The sequence below is a fragment of the Syzygium oleosum genome, unplaced genomic scaffold (genome assembly GCF_021117445.2).
Source record: "Syzygium oleosum isolate NSW1041296 unplaced genomic scaffold, Sole_v2.1 Sole_v2.13, whole genome shotgun sequence".
NCBI lineage: Eukaryota > Viridiplantae > Streptophyta > Magnoliopsida > Myrtales > Myrtaceae > Syzygium > Syzygium oleosum.
Genome location: NW_026607497.1, coordinates 8,276,375 through 8,296,247, shown reverse-complemented (window position 1 = coordinate 8,296,247; position 19,873 = coordinate 8,276,375). Strand labels below are relative to the sequence as shown.

Here is a 19,873-nt window from a genome sequence, read left to right as displayed (position 1 = left end):
AGCCTCGTCGCGAGAGGGGCCGAGGGGTCCGGCGAGAAGACGATCGGCTCAAACCCAAGGCTCGGTCTCGCGGACCGGCGGAGGAAAACGCCCGGTTGGGGTCCGTGGTCCCGGCGGGAGCTGCGGCCGGCGGAGGATGCGGCGGCGGTGGCGATGGGGCCGGAGGGGGAAGTCGCGAATTTCAGCGGCGGAGCGGCGAGGAGGAGAGAGAGAGAGGGAGATGCGAGCGCGAGAGAGGGCGACTGAGTGGGCGAGATAGGGCTTTTTAGAGCTAAAACCAAATTGTTTATTTCAGTTCGGTTCGATCAGAACTGATCCGAACCGAACTGAAATAAACCGAATTGAAAAAAAAAATTGGTTAATTTTGGTTATCTGAACCGAAACCGAAATCGAACCGAAATGCATGAAATTTTCGGTTCGGTTCATATCTCGGTTCGGTTTTTCGGTTCGGTTTTGACACCCCTACTAAACCCCGACCAAAGTAAATTTAAGTTAAAAAAAAAAAAAAGAAATAGTGCGAGAGATGGCAATTGCTAGACTTTGCTGCTCATGGCAAACGATGCTGCTAATTGGATGTTTATGAGTCCCAATGGCGCTTCCTCAAGGGCAGATCTATGGCTGCAAATGTCGTGGGGGTTGGGCTTGTTCCTGCCAAAACGGTAATGGGCTTTTCGTTCCGACACGACTTCACGTTTTATACTCCAATTTTTTTTATTTTTTTTATTTTCTTTTATACTCCAATTTTCTTTGACGGATATTATTTTATACTCCGACTTGAAAAGTCCGGAAATTCCGACAATAATAGCCGTTGGGCATTCAGACAATAATAGCCGTTGGGCCGTCGGGCAGATGCCTCCTCCTCCTCTTTTTTCTTACCACATTTCGCAGCGACAGGAACTGGCGCGTCGGTCCACGCGCCGCGGCCCGTCGGCGTCCCCTTCCTCCGCCCGTGCTTCGACCGTCTCGCGGCGGCAGTGCGTCGGACGGAGGGGCGGACGACGACCCGACGGATCTTCCCAGGAGCCCTCGCGGCGGCGATCCTACGTGTCGCCCTCCGATTGGCTCCTACGATCGTTGTCGACGTCGACGACGTACCCATTCTTCTCTGTCAAATTTAAGAACCACTCTTTAACGTAATCCCCTTCTCTCTCTCTCTCTCTCTCTCTCTCTCTACCTCTCGCACATCTCGGAGTGGAGGAAAGAATGACGTTCCTGCAATCCTCCGACCGGAAGCACCGGCGGAGCCCGAGGTCCCCCCTCCTCCCGCAGAAGCACGCCGCCGTTGCCGAGCCGACGGAGGCGGGCTTACGCGGCGCGTCGTTCTCGGGCGCCGTGTTCAACCTCTCCACCACCATCGTCGGCGCCGGGATCATGGCCCTCCCGGCCACGCTGAAGCAGCTGGGCCTGATCCCGGGGCTGGCGATGATACTGCTAGGGGCCGTGCTGACGAACACCTCGATCGACATGATCCTGAAGTTCAGCCGGGCCTCCAAGTCCCCCACCTACGCGGCCGCCGCCGCCGACGCGTACGGCGGGGCCGGCAGGGCCCTGCTGCAGTCCTGCATCGTCGTCAACAACCTCGGGATGCTCGTGGTCTACATGATCATCATAGGTATGGACATCAACCTTCTGCCATATTTTTTCAATTTTCTCGAAAGACTGGATTTTGATTAGGCTTGATCCCGGGATTAACTTAGTCGAATGCCAAATCTTGATTTTTGTTCATGGGTTTATTAGCTTGATAACGTGACGATGAATGGTCCAGATTGAAGTGTTGAGCAGAGAGAGTTTCTGGGTGTTTATTCTTCTTCTAATTATGGATCCGGAGAATTGGCAAGTCGAAAGTTGAATGTTAGGAATGTTTTGGCGATGGCAGGGGACGTGTTATCGGGGACATGGTCAAACTGGGTCCACCACACAGGGGTGATGGAGGAATGGCTTGGTCAACACTGGTGGACCTCACGCGCATTCTTGCTGCTGTCCACCACGCTCCTGGTCTTCGCTCCTCTCATCTCTTTCAAACGAGTTGGTAAAGTCCTTCCTCCGATCTCCTGTCTTCTCATTTTGATTGTAGCTCAAGCCAAAAGTGTGAAATGGTTATGTCGTCTCTGCTCCGAACTCAAATAAACCCGTGCCTCCATTTGGGTTGCATTGAAAGATGTCAAATATGTATTGGTTTCACATAGGGGTGAGCATGGTTCTGGAGTAGATCCGGAATCTGAGAACCAGATAGGTGGGAACCAGTCCGGTTCTAGGTTCTAGGATATGTAAGGTAGATTCCAGATTCCAAAAATCGGGAACCTGTTCCGACGAGCAAGTTAGGTGGAACCTGGAACCTAAAACCTGGAACAAGTCTTTGTGTTTTTCTTGTTCCATACCTTTGCACGATCTTATGGCATTCCATGGCGTCTAATGATGAGTGTGTTAGCTAAAACCACTAGTATGAGTTTGAATTTCTAACGATATTCTTAACTGAGACTTTTAATTTATTAATATTTCATATTATTCGTGTGTCTAAATATGAATTGTGATCAGTGGATTGTAGCAAATGGTGGTCATTAGAGGTGATAATTCACTTCAATCGTTCAATTAAGAGTACAAGTGGAACCTGGGTAGATCTATAACCTGTAACGGGATAGGTTCCGGGTTCGTGAGTATGCAAGGTAGGTTTTAAGTGCCAAAAATTAGGAAACCTATTTAGACGGGTTGGTTCCAGGTTCCACCGCTGAACGAAACCTGGAACTGCTCACCCTTAGGTTCACAAGTCATATATAATTTGCTAATCTGATAACACTGCAAAGCTGAAATGCACATTCAGAAGCTTGGTGAATTGCCACCATGGTATTGCTTTTGTTATAATTCTTGCTGGTGACCTACATTCCACAAAGCTCTCGTGATCATAGTCTCGTGGCTCTTTTGTAAATAGATTCGTTGAGATACACGTCGGCCTTGTCGGTTGGTCTGGCTGTGGTATTTGTTGCAATCACTGCTGGAGTAGCAATCCTTAAGCTGGCGAATGGAAGCATAACGATGCCACATTTGATGCCCGAGCTCGTCGATCAGACATCATTTTGGAAGCTGTTCACAACTTTTCCTGTTCTGGTCACTGCTTATATTTGTCACCATAATGGTAAGCAGTCGAACTCCATCTCTTGTAATCAGTACCTGTACTTAAATGGATAAGTGAACATTGTGTGGCATGAAGCTTTGTGGAAATTAAATGTTGATTCAGAAAGTGCTGTCATAACCAACATGGACGTGGAGTGTGCATTGTTAAAGTAGATGCATACAACTGCATACGAGAAGATTTTGTCACAACATAGTGGGCACATCTCCGACTCTCATACACATCCAGATTGTGCTTGCTAGAATAAGGAGAAAACCGACAACACTGATTCAATCTAGCAAAGTTAATTCTGAGGCTCTGTTGTTGTTGGAGTCATTCAAAGGTGAAAAGTTTGTCCATGAAGAGCAGATTCGTATAAATTGAATAGTCATGATGTGCAATTGTCTTGCAGTTTTCGTGAATGCTTAGAAGGATGCTACCTGCTGGAATTCTTTTGAGATCTTTCATTCTAACATTGCGAGTCAGCTAAATTAAGGCAATTGTTATCCCGTTTATGTCTGATACACTGCATGAATGAGAGGAAACAATGAAGTCGATAGACAAACTCACCGGATGGTCATTACTCAAGGCATGCTGCATCTAGTCCATTTCACGAGTCCTTTTCTTTTTCCCATTGGCTTACAACAATTTGCTTGCACAACTGACATGTGCTGCAGTACACCCAATAGAGAATGAACTGAAAGACCCGATGCAGATGAAGTCAATAGTACGTTCATCACTGACACTATGCTCATCTGTCTACATCGCAACCAGCTTCTTTGGGTTTCTTCTCTTTGGGGATCAGACTCTGGATGATGTTCTTGCAAATTTTGATGGGGATCTAGGAATTCCTTACAGTGTGATGCTCAATGATATAGTGAGAATTAGCTATGGAATCCACCTCATGCTTGTTTTCCCTATTGTGTTTTTCTCACTTCGGCTCAATCTGGACGGCCTCCTTTTTCCCTATGCAAAAATCCCCATCACCTTTGACAACCGGAGATTTTATTCAGTAACAGTAGCGCTAATGGGCTTTATATTTTTGGGAGCGAACTTTGTGCCCAGCATATGGGATGCATTCCAATTTACCGGCGCCACCGCAGCAACCTCTGTCGGGTTCATATTTCCATCTGCAATTGCTCTTAGGTATGTACTATCACTAATGATGAATGCTGAGAGCCCTTCCTTCAAGAAGTCGTGTTATCAGGATATGTCATTGATGAAGTGTATAATCATAGATTCAATAGAGGCTTTGCACGATGCTATAGGATGGCACGAATTTCATGTGGCAAATTTCTGATGGATCATTGCTATTCGTAGTTGGCCTAATCACCTTCATCCTCTGACTTTGTCTTGTCTCCGACTTAAACATCCTGCACCTGTTTTGCAGGGATACTCATGGGATTGCAACCAAGAAAGACAAAGTGGTGTCATGGATCATGATCTTGCTGGCTGTATCATCGAGCACAGTGGCACTCTCGAGCGACGTTTATGGGTTTTTTAGCAGTGACGGTGGAGTTGGAAGCTGACAAAAACTGAGGGGATCGATTCGGCTCTTCTCAAGTGACACTGAACTTCGCTCTCAGACATCGAAATTAACTGATTAACACGGGGACAAGAGGAGGAAGAGGATGCACCCAATAGTTTGATTCAGCTGCCCGAAGAGTGTGACCTTCACCCAATAATTCGCCCGTCCATACTACTTTCACATTCCCTTGCTGTTTTGTGCAGACGAAACAGTGTGACCTCTCTTACCATTCCTAAGGTTGAAGAATGACAATATACTACACAAGTTACACAACACACGTCCAAGATTCAGTCGTTAAAAGATTTAGGGAAAAGACCACCAAAAATTTCAAACTATATCACACGTGACACATTTACCTGAGATCTTTTGTGACACTTAAACCTCAAATCATGCTTATTTGTGACATATTCGCCTGGAAAGGAAAAAAAAAAAAGCAAAAAGCAAAACGAAAATGCCTATGACTAAAGACATTGGGGTAAATATATCACAATAAGATAGTTTGAGGTTTTTGGTGTCACAAAAAAAAGTTCAGGGTAAATGTGTCACAGGTGGCATAGTTTGGGGTTTTTGGTAGTCTTTTTCCAAAGATTTATTTTTGCATATCTTGCTACAGTTCAAGTTTTGTTCTAGTGGAGAGTGTGAATTGAAAGAGACTGGATAGTGGCAACCATGAACTGTGGTCATTGGAACCAGGGCCGAGATGGAGACTTGGGCTTGGATTGTGGTCCGAGAATTCTACTTGTTGGCCCATATACTTTCGCAATTGGGTCGAATTTCAATCCACTTCTTATAATTCAACTGTCTTATGTACCATTTCGTTCCCCTCTCTCTCGCACCTTCATCCCAAAATTTTAGCCCTGATGTCTACCAAACACGAACTAGTTGCAGACCAGGACAAAAACCATGAGCCTAGCTCCACATGGTGCACCATCTAAATATGATTTTCATGCTAAACTAATGCAAAAAAGGGAATCCCTTGTGAACGAGAACCTATAATTACGCACTTAGAACCATCTGGGTGTGTTTCTTAAAGCGCTAATCATTGCAATGAGATCGAGTTGACCATGACACAATTCGATACTTCGAGCATAGAACCTGCTAAAAGGGCGTGAGAGGAAGGGTTACGCCATGTGAGACGACACCAACGTCCGTCAAAGATTAATGTAATCTAATCACCCGGGTGTGTTTTTCTCGCTTTGATGTTTGGTGGCGTTGGAATCTTTGAACTTTCGTGGGGATGTGCACTAGCGAATTAGACAAGCGAAACGTGGCGTATGGATCAAATGCTGAACCTGGACACCAACATGAAAAGTCGCATGAAAGAGAGTCCGTCTTCTGCAACCTAGAAACACCCCCAACAGAAGAGTTACCGACATAAGAAAAGAAACAGAGATGATGGCCGGCATGGCATCAAGCCTCTCCATATACGCACGTTTGCGATTGTATCGCTCCCGCGCTCGGTTCCTCTCGCCAACCGAGAAATAATTCTAGATGAACTTGGACACCGTCTGAATGATGATCCGAAAAACATTTTCTTTTAAAAACGATGACTTGTATCGCTCACAAAAATAGACGAACGGTAAAAAAAATAGACTCGTTCCATGATTGATCCGGGATAGACGTACAGAGTATGTGATCGCGTGTCGCATTTATTTTTTGGAAAATATGATTAGCTATTTTTGGTAAAAACGAGTTTAGAAAAACTAATTAATCAGTACTCATCTGAGCACTTTCGGAAATCAAGAAAACCCTGTTCACAAATTGTTTTTTTTGGTTGGTCTAAAGTCTGTTCACATATGTGCAAAACGGGAAAATCAAAACGTACTTCGTGGGTGCCTACTCTATTATGCAAAAATATAAAAGATAAAAAATCAGAGCACTCTCTCCATGTTCTAATTAACAGTCAAAAGGCACCCAAGAGAATATACCGACTACGATATTTTATAATCTTTTTTTTCAAATCGTCGGAACTGTGCCTTGATTAGTGAAGACTATTGGGGTTTAATTCGTGGTCAATGGGACCCCGTGTCCATTGAAAATCGACCCTTAAACAATCTCTGTGTAAAGCAAAGTTGAAAAAATTATTGCTAGCGGGGGGCTACCGTAGCTCCAGAACAAACCCCAGTTTTTTGTGTTTTTGATTAATCGTATGATTGATGCGTAAGTGGGGCATGAGAGACGTTGTACGACACGTGGTTTTTCTAAGCTGCGATCGACACCCTAGAAGCAAAATGATCATGGGGGAGCTGTCACCCACGTATCTTCCTTCCTTGGTCCATTTGAATGTTTCGTTGAGTGACGCCTTTTCCGAACTTCCTTCAACATCGACTCCATTGACCCTCCGTTTGTTTTTTTTTTTGGTTGTATTTTTCGAAGAAAACTACGCTAGCTAATCACCGGCAAAGAAGACATAACTATAAAATTCAACGGCGCAGTTGGGAAAAGAAGGCTCGAGTCATTTTTCATCATAAGGCGCTATTTCTGCCATCAATTAGTCCTAATATAAGTACAAGAAAGAAATAACAATCCAACCGTCCTTTCGATGAAAATTTCTCCACTTTAGTTTTTTGCATGAATAATCGAACGAGAAAACCGTCGCCTTATAATTCTTTCCGATTTGATTTTGACTGGTGACTGTGTTCTTTTAAATCGGTATATATCGTTTCGCGGATAAAGGATTCGATTTTGACCGATACTACTCTGTGAATTCGATGGATGATGTACGCGCAGCAAATTAAGTTCCTTTTTTGCATTTGATCGAGCTAATGAAGAAAGGAAGATGAGAGGGGGTTCATTAAATATGCGAACACGGGTGACCTGATACTACATTGCATAAGCCATTTCGTTTGCTCTTCGAAAACTCGAGTAATTAGGAAACGAGTCGAACGTCATGTTACTCGACACATCGACTTCGAAGGAGTCAAATACCCGCGACCGTTTAAGAGAGCGAGAGCGAGAGCGACGGACGAGCCGAGTGCCATCCAATGCGATTGAGCCATTATTTGGGGGGTGGGGGCTAGCTGCAACAGATTTCTTGCAGCTGTTTCCGTGGAAACACAGGCAGGGGTTCGTGTATCAAGACATGCGAAAATCAGCAGCACAAAACACACGAGGAAAAAGAGAGGAATGGTGGTGGTGGTGGTGGTGGGGGGGGGGGATGGTGGAGTTGGTGGGGGAGGGATGGGGGGCGGCGGCGGAGATTGCGCGCAAAACGTTTGAAGCCCACGACAGGTAGCGCGGCCGGCTGCGGTGGCCAGCCTGTCTTGACCTTCGTCCTGCTGACCACCGCTCCTCCTCCCACGCGTCCCCGCCGCCGCGCTGCTCGTGGCCTCCTTCTCCGTTCCAGGACTAATAATACAATACTGTCATTTAATTAAGCATCTTTCACATTGTTTTGGTCGCAATCTGCTTCGCTTTAAGTTGTAGACCTCATCATTATAGTGCCCCCTGCACCGAATCAATCAATGCAGTCCGCACCTCCCCCTAGTCTTTTCTCTCCCTTTCTTTCCGTTTTCATCAATACTCAAAAAGTCGATATGACCACGACTCGTTAGTAAATCATTCATCTCTCATCTAATTGAAATTATCCGAAACGACAATGTTTTTTTTTTGTTCTTTGCTCCATGTGATTTAGGATGCGTTTGTTTAGCTAAATATGGTTCCTTGGGATCCGTTTTCCATATTTTCGATTGTTTGGTTACTAAAGATGGATAAAATTTGCGGAGAAAATCATTTATGATCAAGGAAAACGTCCGCGCTCAAAAGTTGGAAAACATTTCTACCTTCTCGAGAGAGGAAATCATTTTCCCCAAGTATCCAATAATAGAATAAAATTCATATTGTCCGTGCATATGCGTGTACAAAGAATCTTCGATCAAGATTTTCTTCTTGTCTATTGTTTTTTTTCTCTTCGTCGCGGAATTCAAACCCAATTTTTGTTTCATTTTTTCTCAAACCAATTTCAAAAATCAACTTCAAATTTTCGCGAAAATAAGACGCTCGGTTAAATTACTGGAATTTATAGGTCTGTTGTAATATACCCAAGTTGTTTGTTGATTAGTTTTTTATCTTTTTTTTTTGTGGGGGATGGGTTTGTTTGACTTTGGGTAGAATATATAGAGAGTTGAGTTCATAGCTTTCTATAACTCACATATTGCTTTTGAGAACCATTTTCCCAAAGCCCCCGAGACTCTAAAGACTCTTGAGCAAATGTAAATATCGTTTGACAAAATTTTTAGAAAATTTTGGGGAAATGCAATTGAATTTTTAAAGGTCTCTAAAGGCCTTTAATCCAAAGCAAGGTAGGAGGTTTTTTGAGTTTTTAGCATTTCCGGAATTCTAGTATATTTTTTTCCTTCTAACTCTACCCTCGCTGAATTTTCATAATTACGGAAATGCGCTTGAATGCCCTCAACTTCGTGACCTCGCCAGTGAAGGACTCAACCACCGGCGAGTTGGCTCACTAGCGACTTGAGTTCCGCTGACAAAGGTTTGCAAATTTAAAAAAAAAAAGTAGCAAAATTATTTACAAAGTGTAATTTTTTCTAACAGCATTTAAGTCAAAATTATTTTCCAATGTAATTTTAAATTACACCCGCAAAACACTATTTGCATTTTGGAAAATTCTTTTACCTAAAGTCTTATACATTTTCCCAAAAGCTTTCCCCAAAACGTAACCACAATTAAATAAAGCACAAAAGTGTTTGTTAAAATGTCAAAACTAGTTATTCTTAGCTTAAAAATTTTATGGTCCAACTTTTCGTTGTCCTCCATTAATTTTTTTTTAAAATTTTTTTAAGTTGCTCCATCTTTTGATGAAAAAAATTGAGAAATCATATGTCAATTGTTATTAGTCTATCATCTGATACTATATATGGGGAAAACTACCTTCATAAATAAGATTCAAATATTGAAAAACGATTTTCATCTCATTTCAAGTTAATCACTGAATAAGAGAAAACTAATCATTTTTACCTGAAATCGATTTTAGTGTAAAACATTTTCCTTAGATATAAAATTTTTCACAAATCAAACACATCCATAGGTGTAGCCACAAACAATCGGTACGATCGACGTCCTTCAAGCCAATTAAATTTACTATTCAAGCTTAACTCAACTTATAAATTAAAGACTCAATTTTGGAATCAAAAGTGATTGACTATCTCGCTAGCTTGAGCTCAATTAAATATCATACCAAGTTTGCGAAATTCCACATCGCTACCATATAACTTTTAAATTTAGAACATATCATCAACTTACGAAATTCCAAATAGTTTTTTCATAGTTTTTAAAGCTTATAATTTTTTTGGATTTTAAATTTTGGAGGCTAAGTAAAAATTAGGAACGTGTATCTTTTTAAAGTGCAGAAAATTCGACCCTTACGATTCCCGATGGTGGATTAGATTAAAGTCAGAAGGCGGAAGCAAACATCATAAGCCACGTTAAAATGTCTCTAACTCTATTGTGTTGTGCTGTTAGTAATACATGTTTGAAAGTTATGTGACCTTAAACTTGGGGTGAGACAGTTGTTTTCTTTTTGTAAAAGTTATTATGCGATATTGCAACTTTGAAGACATTGCAATTACTACGAGGTACTTGCCGGATACTTTAGAAAATCTGTAATTTCGCAACCGAAAATTCCACGAGAAACTTGCACCTGGCAGCCTTCTAGTCTTCTCTAATTCGACAATCCTTTGGATTTTCTTGAATGGGGCTCGATAATAAATAAACCGTGGTACTTAAGGGTGATCGTGGTTCAGGGTAAAATCGAGAATCAGAGAACTAGACCGGTTCCCATCTAGAAATTCTAGGTTCTGGCGAGACCCGGTCCGGTTTCCGGTTCCCTATTTTTAGGAACATGTACTATGCGGTTCGGTTATCGGGGGAACTGGACCGAACATGGAATCGAAACTATTTATCCACAATGATGCCTGCAGATATCCTTGTGGTTTAGCGTTTAATGATAATGCGTCTCTTTGAGGGGTAGTTGTGTACGTGGTTTCAAGAGAAGTGAATGCTCCCAGGATTAAGATATATATGTAGCACTAACAGTGTGGCTTATATGAAAGAACCCAGAATATCCGTTGTTGTTATAGTAGGTAAACTTTTTTCTAGAAGGTATGTAGGGAAAACGATGGTAGAAACAAAATAGGGCTTTGTTTGCAAGAAAAGAATCACTGTCAGTTAAAGTAGTGGCATCCGTGAGTAATTTTGTACGATACTAAAGGTCTAAGGTTTTGAACCAGTTTTGAGTAATCACAGAGATGATAGACTACCCTGCAAATTCTCTCCTTTGTCTCTCTTTCTGTACGAGCCAACAAATGGTTAAGAGGAAATGCTGTCCCCCTACTTTTTCAAAAGATCTAATGAGATTAGGGGTGAGCATGATTCTCGAGTAGACCCTAAAATCTGTGACAGGATAGGTTTCAGGTTCCAGAATAGAAAAAATGGGGAACCGATTATTATGAATAGGTTTTATGTTTCAAGTGGAACTCAAATGAAATCTGGTGGATGGAACTTAGAATCGTTCATTCCTAATGGTACTGGTTAAGCACACTTAATATGGGAATATTAGATTTTATCAATTGCATCTACACATATCATGAAAAAAGCCTCAGAAAAAATCTCAAACTATGATTGATTGGTACACCCAATTTGTTTTGGTAAGTGATGAATATCTTAAGGAGAAAATCTCATTATCAACGTAGATTTCATGTGGAAATTGCCTTTAGGGTTGGTCCGGCAAGAATAAACCATGGATAGTTGGTGTGGAAACACAAGTTGGAGACCATGTGTGAAAGCAAGCGTTGGGCTACGTACACTAATGCAATCTTGAGTTAGCACTTAATGGTGGTTATTGTGCATAGTTTTGCCGACGTAGAGATTTACAGAAGGATACCGGCAATAAGGGTGACATGCCCAACATCGGAGATCAGATGTGAAATGGAGATTTAATAAGATGCGCGTGTATTAAAGAAGTCCCATGTCATTGTGTAAAGCAATTAATACATTCTAATTAGTCAATAACCACTTATTTAGGGTTTTGAGCAATAGTGAGTCCAACGGAATGAGTTAACGGGATTGGAAGAGGTAGAATAAACGCATGATCTGGCTATGGAATCGGATTCCATCAGTCATTCAGTAATTTTTCATATTTTATTTCCCTATCTAATTTCTACACAAACAAAACCAAGGGAAGAAAGAACATAGAAAATCCAAGTAAAAAGGAAGCGCGATGCCAGTTACCCCGTGGTAGTGGAATCAACTAGGGGTGTCAAAATCAAACAATATACCCGAACCGGAACACGAGCCGAGCCGAGCCGACCCGACCCGACCCGAAATTTTGGGTATTTTCAGACCGGGTCAACTTCATGTTCGGGTATTAGTTAAGCAAATGGGTATCTCAACGGTTTCGGTTCGGTTCGTGTTCTAAACACGAACCGAACCGAAACACATATATTTTTATTTTTAGAATCGAAACACATTTCACTTTGTAGCACTCGCTGCTCAACTTCGTCCCGGCTTTTTCGACGCGGCGTGAACAAAAAGTTTTGTTCTTTTGCTTGGGTTTACTTGTGTGTGGATCGGTTCAATGTATGCTGTGATTGGGATTTTGGTTGCTTCTGATCGTGCGCTCTTTTCCATCGGCCTTTTTCATGGGAACAGACATTTAGAGAGAGAGAGATATTGCATCCAAGGATCAAGTAATTGATAGAACCAGGTCGCACTATTGGGACACAAGAAAAGATTCATTTCATGGTACCCTCCCATCCGACCTTAGTTTTCGTCGTCGAGAGCAATCGATGTTCGCGACCGGCCTTTTTGAGCTCCTCGTTTGATCGGGACGAATTGACCGAAGATCTTTCCTGTATAATGGCATCGTATGTGGATACACGGAAAAAATATCTTAACTGCTCCAGTCTTGGAATGAACGAATTAGCACTCAATTTATTGCCGATGGGGATTGGTGGAGGCGGTTGGGTAATTCCGATAACTTTCAAGCAAATGACGGGATAGCATGATGTAATTCCCGGGCAAATCCATGACAGAATCGGTAAAAAGCATGGTTTCGACATCATGACCCGCATTAGGTAAACGAAACGGAGAACGGACGACAATCTTCCAATTTATAATAAAATAATAAAATATAAAACACGAACCCGACCCGACCCGACCCGACCCGATCGTGCGAGGCATATCATGTTCGGATCTGTTTGTTTGGTCGCCAATCACACATATTCATTGTTTTGGGTCGGGTCGGGTATCATGAAAACCCGACCCGACCCATTGACACCCCTAGAATCAACGACTCCTTCTACTGCACGCGTCAATTTCTCCGATTTTGAAACAACCCCATAAAAAGACAGAGCACATTCTTCGTCAGCAACAGTGACCCTTCTAGTTCTAGTGTTCACGCTTCCTGGTCATTTCATCCTGGTCTTTCCGCGCATAAGACACTTCTTTAGCTGTCACGTACGCGAACGAGATCTGGCAAATTATGTCAAGTTTTTATCAACTTGGGAAAAAAAAGTTTCAGCAATCAATCATGCGAGGGACAGGAGATTCAAGAGATTTCCTTTTTGACCTTCATTGTGAAAACGATCAGTTCTGCGAAGGAGAGGGAGAGAGGGAGAGAGAGAGAGAGAGGGGAGAGACATTTGACATCGACAGACAACGTGCGTGCTTTCCTTCCTCGTTGGAACATTTCGTTTCTTTTAATATTTTAGACTTCGGAATCGAAATCAAAGACGTGTTGAGCTGTTACCACCCGCACTCTCTCTCTCTCTCTCTTCCTTATTACGTCCTCCAGTTCTCACTTCCTCAGAGCTGTAATTGAGTGATGAGTCCTTTGGCGCTCCGTTGCCTGCTCGTTCACGACTCATGAATGCTCTCTGCACGCACACGCACACGCACACACCCAGAAGAACTCCCATCATTTTCTTCCGCCATCCTCATTGTCATTGGCATTGATTTGATAAGACCACAGAGTTTCAATGCATTGGGTCTTTTTGGCTCACCTGCCCTGAAGTAATCTTCTACAAGCTCGAAGATTTGACCTCTACTGCGAAGTGGGTGTGCTTCAAAGATCAAGATTCAAGTAAATCAAGACCAAAGATGGCACCTTCGCTCGATTCGTGGGCAAAACAGAGTGTTCACAAGGGCACGCCCGTCGTCGTCAAGATGGAGAACCTGAACTGGTCCATGGTCGAGATCGAGAGCCCATCGGACGAAGACATCTTCGCCGCCGCCGCCGGGGAGGGGGCGGCGCCGGAGCGGACGCGCAACAAGAACGCGAAGCAGCTCACGTGGGTCCTCCTCCTCAGGGCTCACAGGGCCGCCGGCTGCCTGGCCTCCATGGCCTCCGCCGCCCTCGGCCTCGCCTCCGCCATCAGGCGCCGCGTCGCCTCCGGCAGGACCGACAACGACGTCAGCGAGGCTTCTCGTGGCGGCGGAGGAGTGAGGGAGAGCTCCACTCTCAAGGCCAGGTTCTATACTTTCATAAAAGTGTTCCTTTGGCTGTCCATTGTCCTGTTAGGGTTTGAAGTGGCTGCTTACTTCAAGGGTTGGCACTATGGTTCACACAATATCGAGTTGCAACACTTGTTGGCTACTTCTTTCTCAGTTAAGGGTGTTTTCGATCGGTTGTATTCGAAGTGGGTTTCGATCCGGGTGGAATATCTTGCTCCTCCATTGCAGTTCTTGGCCAATGCTTGCATAGTGCTCTTCCTTATCCAGAGCTTGGATAGGCTTGTCCTGTGTTTGGGTTGTTTCTGGATCAAATTCAGAAACATCAAGCCCGTCCCGAAGGAGGACACCTCGGTCGATGTTGAATCTGGCGAGAAGGGATACTTCCCTATGGTCCTAGTGCAACTCCCCATGTGCAACGAGAAGGAGGTAAAAATTTATTTACCCCATTTCTTGTCATTTGTGTGTTTGAGTGCATTGATTTCCAAATGAATTTGTCGTGGCATTAATCAAGAAATAGTGAGCTTGATCTGACATGGATATTCTTAATCTATCCGCCAGGTATACCAGCAGTCAATTGCTGCTGTCTGCAACTTGGAGTGGCCGAAATCGAAGATGCTGATTCAAGTCCTCGATGATTCTGATGATCCTACTGCACAGTCGCTGATTAAAGAGGAAGTGAACAAGTGGCAGCAAGAAGGCGCTCGCATCGTGTATCGGCATAGGGTGATTAGAGAAGGATACAAGGCTGGCAATCTCAAGTCTGCTATGAATTGCAGCTACGTCAAAGAGTATGAGTTTGTCACCATCTTTGATGCCGATTTTCAGCCTGCCCCTGACTTTCTAAAGAGAACAGTTCCTCATTTTAAGGTAATTGATTGTAGTTTGATGTGGCTGATTGTCTCATGTGCGAGATGAGAATTTTGCTGCTTGCATATAATAAAGGAAGCGAAGTTTCGTTGTTAATTGGCAATTTTGCATACTGATGATCTTCAATTGCAATTTGGTGGTGATGCAGGATAATGAGGAGCTTGGCTTGGTTCAAGCGAGGTGGTCATTTGTGAACAAGGATGAGAATCTCCTAACTAGGCTCCAGAACATTAATCTGGCTTTCCACTTTGAGGTGGAGCAGCAAGTGAATGGCGTCTTCTTAAATTTCTTCGGTTTCAATGGGACTGCTGGCGTATGGAGGATTAAGGCTTTGGAGGATTCTGGTGGGTGGTTGGAGAGGACGACGGTCGAGGACATGGACATTGCAGTCCGGGCTCATCTTCATGGGTGGAAATTTATTTTTCTCAATGATGTTGAGGTACTTATCTGGTTAATAGGCAGAAATAGGGAACATTCTTAAAATTATAGCTTTTATGATATCAAAATGTGGTCATTCCCCTCGACAAGCTGGCCAGTATTTGTAGTGTTCATGGAAATTTCATGTTGTCTTGACCAGGCCCAATGCGAATTACCGGAGTCTTATGAAGCATACAGGAAGCAGCAACACAGATGGCATTCTGGGCCCATGCAGTTGTTTCGCCTCTGCTTGCCTGCCATAATCAAATCCAAGGTGCTAACTTGCTTCAGCACAACAATTGCAAAATGCAAAAAACCGCTTAAAAAGTTGCTGAAGACTAACTTGGTATTGTTCTTACGTGTTTCTTGGTAATTGCAGGTCAGCATTTGGAAGAAATTCAATTTGATCTTCCTCTTTTTCCTTCTGAGGAAGCTGATATTGCCGTTTTATTCCTTCACCCTTTTCTGTATAATCCTTCCCATGACAATGTTTGTTCCCGAGGCCGAGCTCCCAGCATGGGTCGTCTGCTACATTCCAGCGACCATGTCTTTTCTCAACATACTGCCAGCACCCAAATCCTTCCCCTTTATTGTCCCTTACCTTCTCTTTGAGAACACCATGTCCGTGACCAAGTTCAACGCAATGATCTCGGGGTTGTTCCAGCTTGGTAGCGCATATGAGTGGGTCGTTACCAAGAAATCCGGCCGTTCCTCGGAGGGCGATCTCTTGGCTTTGGTCGAGAAAGAGACGAAGCACAAAAGGGGCAATTCTGCTCCTGATCTCGAGGCCCTGAAGGAGGAAATCAGCAAGCAAGAGCAGAAGGCATCTCGGAAGAAGAAGCACAACCGAATATATACCAAAGAGCTTGCATTGGCATTCCTCCTCCTCACGGCTTCAGCCAGAAGCCTCCTATCCGCTCAGGGTGTCCACTTTTACTTCCTGCTGTTCCAGGGGATGTCATTCTTGCTGGTCGGTCTGGATTTAATCGGCGAGCAGGTGGAGTGAACGGAAGAGGTAATGGTATTTAGGGTGTATAGCTAGTATATAAAGCACGGCAAATCCGGCCCAGAGAGAGCAGCTGCAAGTGTCAAACAAATAGAGTTCTATCTGCTCACAAGTCTCGAAGTTGCTGCTTGCTGCATTTGTTGTTTCTGCAACACTCTCCCCAATCCAGCCGGTACTCGATAAGTTACATTGATAGAGGAACAAAATCACCATAAAAGAAAGTGAGGAGGCACAGAAGAAAACTGGCGATGCTCCTCAATAAGTATGATGTTCATACCACATGTTCTTTTCTTTTTGTTTTTATGTTTCTTTCGAAAATTCTTTTGTTTAGATGCGATTTTTTCTTTGGTTGGACGAAATGTAGATCCAAATATCATTTTTTTTCAATAACAGGAAAAAACATTTAACATAAGATTCAATGTTCCTCCATTTTCGGTTTGATCATCGGTATACGAGGACTCAAGTCATGTTGATACGAGGATGATGATGTTATTATAGTACAGCTTTGTTCTTTTCCTCTTTATTTCACCAGTTTGAGATGCGCAAGTGCAATTAATAAGTGCAGAATTTGGAAGATTTTGGAAGTTTCAAAGTTCAAAGAGAGAGCCAATCGCTTTCCCACTCGTTCATTTCGGGTTTTTTGGATTCAGCTAGAGGAAAACAGAAGAGTAAAACTTTCCAGATCGGTGGGAACAGGGTATCATTACAGCAACGTCACGGAGTGAAAAAGGGAATGGGCAGAAAATGGAGAAGAAAATGCTAATATTTTAAACGGAACAAAGGATCCGTTTGTTTCGCGAAAAATGTGATGTTTTTGCAAAATATTTTCCCAAATGTTATTTTTTAGGAAAATGATAATACTTTCTAGTATTTGGCGGAAACATGAAAATAAACTGAAAAATATTTTAATATTTTCCGTTGCTTGGTTAGAAAATTTGATATGACTTTCCTAAATTGACAAAAAAATTTCGAGCGCTAGTGACTTGCGCATGGACAGCCGGAAAATCAAGTACGGGGCACTAGGGCCTTGGGTTCGGCCTTGATGGACCCTGGCCCAAGCAGAGTACTTGGGTCTCGGGCACGAGCACAACATCAATCCCGGGTCGAGTCTTGATGGACCGGAGCATCGGGGATCGAAATAATGGGTCCATGGTCCCAGGCCTGGCCTCAATGGAATCGGGTGCAAGTGTCGGGGACCCGGGCACGGGCATCGAAGTCCAACACTCAACCTCGATGGATCCGGGCCCAGCCTCAAAGGATAGAGGTGCGGGCACCGAGGTCCCGAGCCTGGCCTCGATGGACACGAGCCTAGGCCCTCGGGCACTAGCACTAGGGTCACAAGCTTGACCTTGATGGACTTAGTCTCAAGCCTGGGCACTATGGACTTGAGCCAGCCTTAATGGACCTGTAACATTCTGAATTTTCGATCATTTTCCCGGGATTTATGAAATGAATATTTTGTCAATGCACTTATAGTGAGATCTCACCCGGAACTGATCATTCTTGGGATGCTAACCTTAGGGGTAAGGCTATCACGGGATTGAGTTCGCACGACCAAAGAACTCGACCATGGTTCGACCTTCGACCATAAGGATTGACGAGGGAATGTTTTGGGCCAATAGAGACCGATCCATTCGATCGATCGTGTCCGAATGGAACTAGCGACAGACCCTCGCAATTACATGACAACCGAGGTCGCCTTGACTCGAGCAAACTTAAACGTGACTCGACTTAGTGTCGGTCACGGGTCGAAAGCGCGTAATCCCAATGAGCCACCCGTTAGTAAGAGATAAACTAAAGTCGCGATTGTTCGATTTTAATCATTTCTTGGAATCCGGGCCCGGGAATCGAGAATTTCGAAAATGACAATTTTTAGCGGACGATGACGTTTTTGGTGTGGCCAACCTTGGGGCCACCCGTTTTTGTAAAAAAAATGGATTTTGGTTCGGGACCGGAAAAATGACCGTTTTGTCCCTTGGACCGCGAACGAAATTTTGAAGACTGGATTAATTTGGAGACTGATAATTATCTTGTATGGCTGAAAATGGAAGGACAAGAATGCCCCTCTCCTCTCATGCTCATTTACCTTTTTGCCCTTGGATTATTGGATATGACTAAATGTGAGCCATTGGATTTGGATGAGATTGAACCTTGGCCCTTGAATTAGTATGATAATTAGAGGGGTAGTTTAGTAATTTTGTGGTGGGGTTTGGGCACCAATAATTGGTGCACCCCTTTTTATTTTATTTTCTCTCTCTCCCTCTCATAATTCTCTCAATTCTCTCTCTCTCCTCACCCCCACCGGCTGAAGCTCTCTCTCTCCCTCCTCTCCCTTGCGCGCGCCAAGCTTGGCCGGCCACCAGCTCGCCCAGCCGTCCGGTCGCCGCCCGTTCAGCCGTCCGCCGCCGCTGCTTCTTCTTCCTCGGCCGCGCCTTCACCGTCCGCCCGTCCCACTTTCTCTGTCTCGTCCTCCTCTGTCCGGTCCAGCCACCACCCGAGCCACCCGCGGCCGCCCTCCCCTGCCCCATACATCCCGTTCGCCGCCCCCAGCAGCCCGTTCGCCGCCTGTCCATGGCGTTGCAGCCACTCATCCGTCCAGCCGCCGGCGACGCTGCTTGGCTGCTGCTGCTAGTCCGGCTGTCCCGGCCACCTTTCCAGCCTGTTTTTCACCCCTTTTTAAGGTAAGTGACTTCCCCAAACCTCCCTTAGGACCTTGGGTATTGTTGGACTTGTTTAGGGCTCGGTTTGGGTATTTTAGGTGGCTGTTTTGAGATATATGAAGGGGCTGGATAATAGTTTGTTGTGGGCTGAGTTGATGAATGAAAATGTGATATTTAGGAGGCTTGGATAGGGCTGTGGTGAGGCTAAATGATCTTGGCTGAATTGCATGTTTGGTTGGTAGTTTTATGGCTTGAATGAGCTCATATGAGTGATGGTATGGCTTATGGTTATTGGCTGGTTTTTGAATGTATATTGGGCTGAGTGTGGTGTGACCGTGTGTGTGACCGAGTGCGGTGTGGCCGTGTGCCAAGTGTGTGTGGCCGTGTGCCAAGTGTGTGTGGCCGTGAGGTCGTGGGCCGAGAGTGGCCGTGAAGGTGTGGTGGTGTGACCATGAATGTGGCCATGCGGTGTGATCGTGTGATGGTGGTGTGTGTTCGTGAAATGTATGTTTGGCATGTGACGGTGTGGCCGTGTGGTACGTGTGGCTCAATGGTACGAGATGGTTTGAATGATTGGAAAAGTGGTACCCTGAGGCGTATTGATGCGGGGTAGGTTCCGTCCTGAGGCGTGTTACGTGAGACGATGCCGTCCCTGACAAGGTGACGATGCCCGGGCCGACTGGGTGACTATGCCTGACAGGGTCAGAAGACCGTTGGCCTGATGCGTTTTACGCGGGCGCGGTAGTGATGGAAAGTTGGGAATGAGCTGGACTCGGTTTGATGTACGAGACTTGTGAAAGTTGACGCATGGCGTGAGTTAG

At 44.4% G+C, this 19,873-nt stretch overlaps 2 protein-coding genes across 2 annotated transcripts; both read left to right on the top strand.

Moving 5' to 3' along the window:
* Positions 1–881: 881 nt before the first annotated feature.
* LOC115675838 (amino acid transporter AVT6A-like) lies at positions 882–4,701 on the top strand. The gene is made up of 5 exons (XM_030598619.2): positions 882–1,612; positions 1,877–2,029; positions 2,927–3,130; positions 3,784–4,252; positions 4,497–4,701. The coding sequence occupies exons 1-5, from the start codon at positions 1,204–1,206 to the stop codon at positions 4,633–4,635; spliced, it is 1,374 nt and encodes a 457-aa protein (XP_030454479.2). The 5' UTR covers positions 882–1,203; the 3' UTR covers positions 4,636–4,701.
* Positions 4,702–13,278: 8,577 nt separating this feature from the next.
* Positions 13,279–16,821, top strand: LOC115675837 (probable xyloglucan glycosyltransferase 12). Its single transcript, XM_030598618.2, has 5 exons — positions 13,279–14,528; positions 14,661–14,969; positions 15,118–15,408; positions 15,547–15,660; positions 15,766–16,821. The coding sequence occupies exons 1-5, from the start codon at positions 13,749–13,751 to the stop codon at positions 16,390–16,392; spliced, it is 2,121 nt and encodes a 706-aa protein (XP_030454478.2). The 5' UTR covers positions 13,279–13,748; the 3' UTR covers positions 16,393–16,821.
* Positions 16,822–19,873: the final 3,052 nt, after the last annotated feature.